This window comes from Trichosurus vulpecula, chromosome 4, assembly GCF_011100635.1.
Source record: "Trichosurus vulpecula isolate mTriVul1 chromosome 4, mTriVul1.pri, whole genome shotgun sequence".
Taxonomy (NCBI): domain Eukaryota; kingdom Metazoa; phylum Chordata; class Mammalia; order Diprotodontia; family Phalangeridae; genus Trichosurus; species Trichosurus vulpecula.
Window position 1 is genome coordinate 272,426,292 of NC_050576.1, and position 12,174 is coordinate 272,438,465.

The following is a 12,174-nucleotide window of genomic DNA, read 5'->3' on the forward strand; positions in this document are numbered from 1 at the left end:
GTATATTGGCTTGGTTTTTAAATGTAATGTTATTTTGATTGTATTATTATTTATTGTATTTTTATTTATTTTGTTAAATATTTTCCAATTGCATTTTAATCTGGTTTGGTCTACACAAGTGGCTCATAGACCTCATGGTTGACTCCTATAGTGAAAACCACAATTAGCTAAAGCATCACTCATGGCTATGATTTTTCACTGGCGATAAGAAATAACGAGAACTAAAGATAAGTAATAAATGTGACCTCTGGGGCTAGCAAGCAAGAGATCTAGTTACCAGTAAGTTGGCCTTATGTACTTTTTATGCTTTTACTCACAGAGCATCTGTTTCTGAAAGAAATGCCTCTTTTATTGTCAGGTGCTCCAGGGATTCCTGGGCTGAAAGGGTATCCAGGGGAAGGAGGTGACCCAGGGCCTCCAGGGGTCAGGGGAGATCCAGGACTACCAGGACCCAAGGGAATGAAAGGTAAGTGATAAAGAATCATGGAAACCCAGGCATTGGGAAAATGATTTCCTGCCTGCTTATCTCCTCGTGCCTGCCCATGCATAGTTCCTTCTGGAGATGAGCCTGCCTTGAGAATAAAGACCCAGAATAATGAGGGCTTCATCTCATCTCGTAGAATACATTTTTCTTCTGATGCTCAGGCCTAATTTCCATTTTATCTATCTATGGGTCTTAGATATCTAAAGAAATCATTTGTTTTAATATCTAAAGAAATCTCTATCTAAATATTTAAAGAATCTAAGTATCTAAAGAAATATCTAAATATCTAAAGAAATCATTTGTTTCCTTATTTGACATTTAAGGGAGCTGCTACCTTTTGGGTAGTAGTCTGCAGCTGTCACTTTGGGCCTTTGATCAAGCTGACTGTCACTGGCTGCCCTCTAAAATCTGTCCTATTTACCTTATGCAGCTAGGTGGCACAGCAGATATCAAGCTGGGCTTGGAGTCAGGGAGACCAGAGTTCAAATGTGGCCTCAGGTAGTCACTAGCCTTGTGACTCTGGGCAAATCACTTAAACACTGCCGGCATCAGCTTCCCCGTCTGTGAAATGGGGATAATAAGGGCATCTGCCTCCCAGAGTTATTGTGAGGATTAGATGAGACGGTAATTGTAAAGTGCTTAGTGGGTACTTAACAAATGCTTATTTTCTTCCTTTCCCTATGCTGCATAAAAACATGTCGGCATGTTACAGCTCTCTGATTCCCTCTAACCATAAAAATCACTGCCTTTCAATAGCTTGGTTCAAAGGCATGCACCTCAGTATAATGGATTTCCCGTCAGGAGACTCGGGTTTGAATCTCACCTCTACCACGTCGTACTTGTGTGAGTTGGGTTCACCTTTCTGGGTCTCAGTTTCTTCATCTGTAAGGTGAGGGAACAGATCCTATGACTTCTGAGGTCTCATGCGATTGCTAATAGAAAGTTGTCAAGATGTAGAATTAGTGAGAGGAAGAAGATTCGAACTCGGATCTCCTTGACACAAAGTCTGGTACTCTGTTCGTTATGCTAGGCAGCATATTGAACAGATTTACAAAACTGAATATCTAATCATACAGTGCATCATGCTACACTTTGAGTGGGCCACAAAGATCACAGAGGGTCTTAAGTGGCAGTGGGACAAAGTAGTTAGACATTCCTTAGTGGGAAATATTTGAAAGCTTCAGAGGTTTTTGGGGAGTGAAGTGACTTGTGGTTACTGTTGTGTGTTTGGAAGATTAACTTGTGGACTATAGATAAAAGCACAGACCTCTAGATTTTGGAAAGGAAGAGAGAGAAAGTCGTGTGATTTCATTGGTATGGAGATTTTCTGGTATGGAAACTTCATCCACTGATGCAGGTGGGTGGAGTATTGGTAACTCATACCCTTAGAGAGCTATTGAGGGCACTAAGAAGTTATGGGACTCACCTATAGCCACATGACTGGCATGTGTCAAAGGTAGGACTTGAACCCAGGTCTTGTGGCTCTAAGGTCACCCCTCTGGCCATCATGTTGAGCTGCCTTTATCACCTAGATAAAAGGTTTTAAAAATATCTTATTTGTTGCAAGGTTTTGCCCAATAAAGCCTTTGGGTTCCCAGTTCTTGAGCAGTAGATCTCAGAGCTTTACCTGGTTTGTCTTTGTGCCCATGCCCTACCTTTAGGGTTTCTGGGATTCCCAGTTGGGCATCCTCAACCCTCTCTATCCCTCCCAGGCTTTATTTTCAATAATACCTCTCCATCTAGTGATCACTAGATTTAGAGACATGAAAAGTAACTCTTCTTTATGACTCTTCTTTCAATCCTATGAAAATTTCTTTATAATTATCATGCTTCAGAAAGCATGGCTTACCTTTGCATACTTTGGCTGCTACAAATGGAAATCATTATTCTGGGAACTTGGAGTGGACGGCTCTTGTGTAATGTATTAGATAACTCAGGGAGTATGTAAGTGTGTATGTGTGTGGGGGGTGGTACTGAGGTCCCAGAACGACATTCTTTCATGTTTTCCCAGACATTTTCATCACTAAGAATAATGTCTCAGCTAGGTTCCTTCCTTTCTCCATTCCAAGTACTAATGAATTTTTAGAAATGTGGGGTCCGGTGTTTTTTGTTGGTTGGTTTGGTTCACATGGGCTCAGAAGCAAAAAAGAAAAAAAATATCTAAAATGAAGCTTGGTTAATTTCACAGTAACTAGATTTCCAGCAAGGAGAGATTCCTTCCTTCCTTCCTTCCTTCCTTCCTTCCTTCCTTCCTTCCTTCCTTCCTTCCTTCCTTCCTTCCTTCCTTCCTTTCCTTCCTTCCTTCCTTCCTTCCTTCCTTCCTTCCTTCCTTCCTTCCTTCCTTCCTTCCTTCCATATATTTGATGGAACAAGTAACATCTCATTGTCTGAAAGGGTAAGTTGGGAAGTGACTGAATATAATCATCTTTTATCATTAATTCCTGACATTGTGTTTTCACAGTTCTTTGTCTCCTAGCTTCCTAATGTGCTAGGGTTTTAAGTGGCCAAGGACCTTGTCATCACATTTAGTATATCTAGGGTGGCCAGAATGATGGAGTACCATAGAAGATTCAATATTTCTAGATGTCAGTATTACTGTAGTTAGATGAAGTAACTCCTTCATTTCTTTTTTCTTTTTTTAATTTAATTTTATTATTTTTTCTGATTAAAAAGCATTTATTCTCTCCATCCCATCGCCCTCCCCTACCCAAATGAGTAATAAAAAGAGAAAAAAACCCTCATAACTAAGATACATAATCAAAGCAAAATAAAGTCCAAAAATGAATATCTCATTCAGGGCAGCTATTTCTGTTCCTGAATTAATTCACTCACGATTACATTGCAAAGAAACGGATATTGTGATAGTCTTGGGTTAATTTTCTCTAAGAGAAACAGTCTGTTATTGCCCATAACACTCCAAGACATGATGACATGAATGATGGAACCTAGGAAGGAGAGAAGCAATGGGAAGAAGTTACATGCAGACACACCCAGGCATGCATTGCAGTATAGCCTCTGGCCATGCAGGGACACTGTCACTCTACAAACAGCACACTGAAGCCCCAGGATGGCTGCTTTCACTGTAATGCATTTTTCCCATTGAAAAGTCTATTGTATCTTGCAACACCATTGACAGTCTCCCTTGTTGCAGTTAATCATCCTATGATAGAAAAATAAGGTACATTCTAGCAGAAACATTTTGATCTGAGAAACTAAATTTATGATATTTGAACGATGTTACAAATAAGCTCTGAGAACTGGTTCTCTGGTTTGAATAAGCCAGCAGCTGAATTCATTTTCTAATAGAGCAAACCATATGGATTTCAAGTTGTATTTTTGTTCATTCAGATTTCAATTTAAGTTGTAAAATAGACTAAAAATTGTGTTTTAATCTTAATCTACTCAATCTATCTGCTAAATATGTACCATATAGAAGAAAATGGTATTTGGCAAACCTACTATGTCACAGCATGCTTGCAAACCATTGCCATTTAGAGGATAGAATAGAAGATTGGGGGCAGATACTTCTAGGTAAAGAGTTCTTCACCAGGGGTCTGTGAGCTTGTTTTTAAAATATTTTGGTAACTGTTTCAATATAATTGCTTTCCTTTGTATTCCTAAGTATTTTTGAAATCTTAAGTATTTTAATAATTATCTTTATCTTTTAGGATTTTGTAGTCCTAAATATTTTACTTTATGCATTTAAAATATGATTCTGAGAAGGGGCACATAGGCTTCACTAGACTGCCTCAGGGTGATCCACACAAAATGGGTAAGAGTGCCTGGGTCAGGCTGACAGACAGCACATAAGCGGTAGTGAAGCATGTCAGGCTGGTTTCTTTCAGGGTAATCCAGAAAACATACTGCACAACATAAAGTACCTGTCCCATCAGGAAACACACAGTACTGTACATATTGACAGGTGTAAGAACTATAGAGGTGTTCCACTCTCATGTCATGGCAGAATTTTCTATTAAGGTAAATTTTTTCAACTAGAATATAACCTTCATGACAACAGATTTCATTATCCCAGCAAGGTTCTAATTGGCCCCAAAAAAGGATTCCCCTGAAGTGTCCATGGTATTCTCATCTGAACTACAGATTTCCATTGGAATGGAACCTGTTACCTTATTTTATACAATTCCAACTTTGCAGAATGGGAATTTGAATACGTGGGAGCCCTTCATGATTTGCACCGATTGGGATCTGGCTCACTTTATGCCCTTTCTGGACCTAATACAGTTCTTTGCACAAAGTAGGTGCTCACCGAACTCTGTTGGTGAATCTATTTAGATCTAGCTTTTCCCAAGCACGAGGGGACCTTAAAGATGCTCTAGTCCAGCTCCCTTATTTATCTACAGATGAGGAAACCAAGACATATGGAGGTTAAGAAACTTAGCTAAAGTCACCCGTGGGCTTGTGGCAAAATCAGAACTAGAGTAAGTATCCTGCCTCCCAGACCTGAGTGAGTGATCTCTCTTTTTTTTGGATATTTCCCACTGAGGCATGTTTAGAAATATATTGTTTTGTCCAAACTACAACCTCAGTGTAAAGAAAGCCATAAATGATCAAATGGCTAGCATAGATTGCTTCTACTGTTGTGCCCGAAATGGAGTTTGGCTTAAAATTTGGCATTCGTTGATAAGCACAAGGGAGAATTGGCATGCAGCTGCCACAGGGGCCTGTGTTCAGGGAGCCTCAAGAACATTGGGACTGACAGTGGAAGTGAGTGGTGGAGTTTCTCATTGTTGAGGTGAGTTCTTTGTTATGTAGCCTAATTGCTCCTCACTTGTACCCTACTGAATATTTTATGTATGAATAACTTTCAAATTTAGGAGCCAGAGTTAACAGGTCTCTCTCTCTCTCTCTCTCTCTCTCTCTCTCTCTCTCTCTCTCTCTCTCTTTCTCTCTCTCTCTCTCTCCCCCCTCCCTCCCTCTTTTAAACAGAGAAATCCCTAACAAAATAAAACACTGCAAACATTATATAGATATAACTCAGCTCAATTTAAAAAGATAACACTGGGTCAGATATGGGTCAGCCAGTTTAGCTGTGGCCAGAGTCTGAGACTGTGACAATCCAAGAGTTAGATGTGTTGATATTACAATGGATTGCTGGCAAAGGGGTTAGAAATTCCCCAGTAAGCCAAGTAAACCTAGCCATCAATCTTTGTGGATAAAGAGAAGATCAAAACACTTTGAAATAGCCAAGTGGTTTCCAAAAGGGGAAAAAAAGGATAATTGTTTTAGATAAATGGCAATAAATTTCCAAGTTTGGCAGAAAGAGAAGGTCTGCGTGTTCCTTTGGTTCAACTTTTGAAACTATTTCATAAATAAGAATGAGGACTAGAAATCTGAAGTCAGAAAATTATACCATCCAAAGTGGTTAGAAGATGGGTGAATTAGAAACGCTGATTAGAAATTCCTCATTCCATAGGGAATGGATCATAAGGATCATAGATTTAGAGCTTGAAAGGATCTTGGAGGTCATTTAGCCCAACCCTCTCATTTCACAGATGAGGAAATTGTGTTCCATTGAGGTTCAGTAACCTGCCCAAACTCACACAGGCAGTCAGCTGTGAAAGGTGGGATTTCAGCCTATACCTTCAGACCAGAACCAGTGCTCTTTCTAGGAAACCCTAGCTAAATTAGACTAATTCAAGACCAACATGGAATTACAAAACATTTTTAATGAAAAACAATTTTATTGTTTCAAGTAGACATGTAATGAGAATTGGGTTAACAGTACTCTTTAGCAAATGTCAGTTCATAGAGGCCCTGATTTAAGAAATAGATAACGATGGTTAATAATTAGTACAACAATCATATATATCCAAGTCAATAACCCAATGAACATTTATTAAGCGTCTACTATGTGCCAGGCAGGCAGCTAAATGGCACAGTGGATAGGGTGCCAAGCCTGGAGTAAGGAGGGCCTGAGATCAATCTGGCTTCAGACACTTACTGGCTATGTGACCCTGGGCAAATCACTTAACCCTCTTTGCCTCAGATTCCTCATCTGTAAAATGAGCTGGAGAAGGAAATGGGAAACCACTCCAGCATCTTTGCTAAGAAAACTCCTTTTGCTAAGAAAACTAAGAAAACACAAAGAATTGGACACAACTGAAAAACAACTCAACCGCAACATGTGCCAGGTACTGTACAAAGTGGTTGGTGATATAATTAATAAAAAGGAGATAGTCCCTGCCCTCAAGGAGCTTACCATCTAATGGTGGGATGCACAAAAAGAGGCAGGAAAGGGAGGGGAAATCAGGGGTTATCTTGCTCCATAGAGTTGAAACCAGGCAGAGCAGCAGATGCAGCCTGGAGAGATCTGAGATTCCAGTTTCTGTCCTCTATAAAGGAAGGCATTAGGAGGAGTTTGGTACTCCACCCTGCCCTGCTCCAGTCAAAGGGAGAGGAGGCTGGAGGAGGTGTGGGAGGTCAAGTCCTGAGTTACTTTGCTGAGAAAACAAAGATCATTAGACATGAGCTCCATTTTTTCTCATTCTCTTTGAAATCTCTCAATCTCACCTACCTTCCCCAGGTCTCTGACAATGAAGAAGCCCTTCTTCTTGCCAGGGCCAACCTCCCTACATGTGTTGTTAGTCCTCTTAACTCCTGTGTTCTCTAGCAGATTGCATCTTTAATCAATCTCTCCTTTCCTCCCACCCCAGCAAATACTCAGCCTCTCACTATTGTTTCCTTCTCCCATCCGTTCTTTAAAAATAAACCTTCACAAGATCCTACTATCCCCTAAAACTTTTGTCTCCCTTCTCTTTCTTAAATAAACTTCAAAAAGCATGTCTACAAATGCTGCCTCCACTGCTTTTTTTCCTCTCTCACTTTTCAATCTTTTGCAATATAAAATTCAGACCTCACTGCTCAACAGAAACTTTTCTGCCCAAAGTTACCAGTTATCTTTTAATTGCAAGATGTGATGACATTTTCTCAGTCCCCATCCTTCTTTAACCATCTGCTGCATTTGATACTGTTGATCACCCTCTTCTCCTGGATACCCTTTCCTCTCAGGGTTCTCTATGTAATATGTCTGCTTCTTCTCTGTCTCCTTTGCATGCTCATCATCATACCTGATGACTGTAGGTGTTCTTCTAAGGTTCTATCCTAGAACCTCTTCTCTTCTCCCTCTTTCTGGGTAAACTTCATCAGTTCCTATGGTTTAACTATGATCTTTCTGCAAATAACTTAGAGATTTATTTTTCTAAGCCCATTTCCTGCCCTGAACTTCAATCCCAAATAACCTATCGGACATTTCAAACTAGATGTCCTAGAGACATCTCAAACTCATCATGTACCAAACTGAATTCATTACCTTCCGTGTTAGACCCTTGCTTTGTTGTTAAATTGTTCTTCAGTTATGTCTGACTCTTTGTGACCCTGTAACCCTCCCCTCTTCAGAACTTCATTATTTTTGTCAAAGGCATGTCTTCTCTATGTTCCTAAGTCTGGCATTATCCTTGAATCTTCACTCTCTCCCACCCCACATATCCAGTCCCACGATGCCTAATCTTCTTGTTTCTACCTCCAAAATATCTTATTTGTATCTGACCCATTCTTTTCATTCATACAGCTGCCCCTTAATTAAGTTAGTCACTTATCACCTCTTGTCTAGGTTATGGCAACAGCCTCGTTAACTGACCTCCCTGCCTCAGATCTCTCCCTACTCCAATCCATCTTCCACTGATACCAAAGCTCAGATCTGACCATGTGACTCCCCTACTCAACCATTTAGTGTCTCCTTCTTACTTCTAGGATAACAGAAAATACTCTTCACAGCCTTGCCCAACTTCTCTTTCCAGCCTTATAAGGCATGACTTCTCCTGAACTGTGTCTTTTCTTTCTTCCTTACACATTCCCCTCCATCTTAATGCCTTTGCATTGGCCATCTCTCATACCTGGGATGCATCCATCCTTACCCATACCTTTCAGAGTCCCTCTCTTTCTTTAAGATACAGTTTAAACACAATCTTCTGTATGAAGCCTTTCCTGATCCACCTTTCCAATTGCTACTGCCCTCCCAAAATACCTTGTATTCAAATACTCTGTATTTATTTGTATTTATTCATGTTATTACTTCTATGCATACTTGTCTTTCCCATTATTAAGTAGTAGGAAGACTGTGAGTAAAGATTTTTTCAGTATATGTATTCATATCCCAAGTGCCTATCATTGCCTACAACATAGTAGGGCTTCATAAATGCTTGTTGATTGATTTGTGAGAAAGTTTGTTTACGTTATTTTGGGGGAGACAATATGTGTTTAATATAGATACACACACTGAATACATGAAACTTTGGTAAGGAGACAATAGCATATGAGAGATCAAGAAAGGCCTTATGTAGGAGGTAACTTCTGAGCTGACCTTTGGAAGAAACTAGGGATTCTTAGAGGCAAAGGTGAGGGAAAAATGCATCCCAAGCATGGGGCACATCTTGTACAACCATCCAGAGACATGAGATGGAATATTGTGTGTGAGGAACAGCAAGGAGATCACTTTGGCTGAATCACAGAGCGTTTCAGGGAGAATAATGTAAAATAAGCTTGGAAAGGTAGGTTAAAACCAGGCTGCGAAAGGCTTTCAAAGACAAGTAGAGAGGAGTGTGCATTTTATCCTAGAGATAATAAATTACTAGAGAGCTACTGATAAGGGGAGGAACATGGTCAGAGCTATGATTTAATATTATCACTTTGCCAGCTGTGTGAAGGATGGATTGGAGTGGGAGGAAATGAAGCAAAGCCACTAATTTGGAGGTCATTGCAGTTCATCAGGAGCGTGCCAAGAACCCTAGATTAGGGCAGCGGCTAAGTCAATGAAAGAAAGAGTGGAGATGAGAGATTCTTCAGAGGCAGAATCAACAAGACTTGACAACTGGTTTTGATATGTGGGCTGATGGAAAGAGATGTATTGAGGATGACTCCAAAGTTTCAAACCTGGAGGGACTGGAAAGACAGTGACACCCATCCAGAAATACAGAAATTCAAAAAATGGATGGGTTTGAGGGGGAAAGATAATGAGATCTGCCTTGGATATGTTGAATTTGAGATGCCTATAGGACATGTAGCTAGAGGTTTCTAATAGACCGTTGGACTTCAAGCTGTGTTTAATGAAAAATAAATTCATTGACTCAGACCTCAAAGAATAATAGATACAGCCCAAGCCCTTTGGGGAGATGTTAGACCATTGGCCTACCTCAGTACATTTTTGTAAAGTGTGCTTGCTCAGTTATCACTCACTAGTACCTGATTCTTTATTTGCTCTGATCAAAGTTTCTTCTGCTTTGAAGGTGCCTCGGGACTTCCAGGATTGGATGGCTTGCCTGGACTCAAGGGTCAGAAAGGATCAAAGGGTAGTTCAGGTAAGAGAAAAACCCCATAATTATGAGTGATCCAGAGCATTGCCCTGTATTTGATGTGTATTAAATTTAATTCAGTGAGTCTATATTAAGCAACTATTGTGGGTAAGGCAGTATGCTAGGCATGGGGACACAAAGACAAAGGAAATTGTCCATTATTAGACTAAATAACATGATGACTTAAGTTAATCATATCATTGTGCCAGAAATAATTATAGGGGGATATTGTAAATGACCTGCATGAAGGAGCATTTGAAAAAACAGAAACCTTTGTTAGCCATGAATCTGGAAAAGTTCAGCCCAACTTGAAGCTGTGTATTATTAGAACCTCCTTGAGATTTATTTTCTACCCCAAGTGCTCAGTGTGAAAATATTTAAGTAAAACCAGATTTCAAAATTTCATGAACTGATAAATGGGAGTTGGGTAGGATGTTTTGTTTTGTTTTTTGTCTTGAAATGAAGTAGCTCTTTTAAGAGGCCACATGGGCCCACTTAGGTACTTTAAAACCTTCTCCTCCTCATCTGCAGCAGTGGCAATGATTGCTGCTGGTATACCTGAATGAGTTTCTGTACTTTAATCTCTGTCTGTCTGTCTCTCTGTCTCTCTCTGTCTCTCTGTCTCTCCTCTCTGTCTCTCCTCTGTCTCTCTCTGTCTCTCCTCTGTCTCTATCTCTCCTCTCTCTCTCTCTCTCTCTCTCTCTCTCTCTCTCTCTCTCTCTCCTCTCCTCTTCCTTCTCATCTCTTCTTTCTCTCTGTCTCTCTTGGTCTCTGTCTCTCTCTCTGTCACCCTCTATCTCTGTCTCTGTCTCTCTCTCCTCTTTCTCCTCTCTTTGTTTCTCTGTCTCTTTCCCTCCTCTCTCTCTCTCTTTACTCTCTCTCTCCTCTCTCTTCCTCTCCTCTCCCCTCCCCAAACACACGCACTCATGTGTCTGTACATGTTGTGAAAAAAAAGTCACCTTAAGCACCTGTGGTTCAGCTTGTTCCATTGTTCTGGAGCTCTGCTTTGGATTAACTGAAAAACATTTTTCAAAAAAAAGGAAAGAGAGAAAAATAAGGAAAGGAAGGAAGAAGAAAGGAAAGAAAGAGGAAGAAAGAAAGAGAGAGAAAAAGAAAGAAAGTGAGAGAAAGAAAGAAAGGCAGTAAACTAAAATCCAACAAGTTGGGATTGCTAGAACCAGTTTTAGAGATCTGAATCAGTGCTACAGGTGAGGCCATCACACTGGTATCAAGTATGACTCTGTTGCTCACTCTCATCCCTTAATACATGTGTAAACATGTAGAATTCTCCTTTGTTGTTTGATAAAATTTATATCCTGGAAAAAAATTAATTTTCTTACTGGCCTGCGGAGGTTCCACTCAAAGGGACAGATGGTATGTGTTGACATTATTTATTTGCTCCTTTGTCCTCACCAATTTAAGAACATTTTACTTCTCTGTTTTCACAGTATATGGATATAACGAGGAATGAGAGGATGTGTATAACACTGGATAGGGAGATGAGTTAGTTCAGGTCCTCCTTCTAACACACATTAACTGGCCACATGACCCTGGACAAATTCCTAGACTTCTTGTGGTCCCAGACAGCTCTCTAAGACTCTCAGTTGTAGACGAGGTACTGAGCTCCATCAAGAGATGGAATTTGCTCACCAGGTGACCCCTATGCCAGTGAAATCACAGGTTCTGTCCATCTCCATAATGAGGAACAAGAGAGAGGCTGAACTGAGAAGAATCAATCAATCAACAAGCCCTTATTAAATGGCTACTGTGTGCCAGGCCTGGAAAGACATGGATGAAAGTGAAAATAGTCTCTCTTCTTAAAGAGCTTAGAGTCTAGCTGGAGGGATCAATGTATATGTAATAGTGACTGTGACGATGATGATAAAATAACCAACATTTATGTACTGCCTACTATGTACCAGGCACTGGGCTAAGTGTTTTCCAAATATTATCTTATTTTATCCTCACAACAACACAGGTAAAAGTGTAGACAAAACAGATGTAAGATGATTTGGGGGAGGGGGTACTAGCAGCTGGCAGCATCAGGAATGGCTTCATGGAGAAGGCGGCATGTAGTAGCATATATGAGGAGCAGCAAGAGGCTGATCTGCGTAGACCATGGATGGCGAGATAAAGCCAGGTGGGAGCCAGCTTGTGAGTGACTTTAAATGTCAAACAGGAGAGTTTATATTTGGTTTTGGAGATAAGGAACTAATGGAGTTTATTAAAAATCTGCCTGTTGACTCTCCAGGCATGTCAATAGTTTTGTCTTTTTCTCTCTCTCTTTCTCTGTCTCTCCTCTCTCTCTATTGTTCTCTCCCT

At 40.3% G+C, this 12,174-nt stretch overlaps 1 protein-coding gene across 1 annotated transcript in view; it reads left to right on the forward strand.

Annotated features, from left to right (window-relative positions):
• COL4A4 (collagen type IV alpha 4 chain) overlaps positions 1–12,174 on the forward strand; it is a 131,544-nt gene that overhangs the window by 94,901 nt on the left and 24,469 nt on the right. Inside the window, exons 36-37 of the mRNA XM_036758314.1 lie at positions 359–466; positions 9,787–9,858. Of these exons, the coding sequence (XP_036614209.1) occupies positions 359–466; positions 9,787–9,858 (180 nt within the window). The remainder of the gene's footprint in view (positions 1–358; positions 467–9,786; positions 9,859–12,174) is intronic.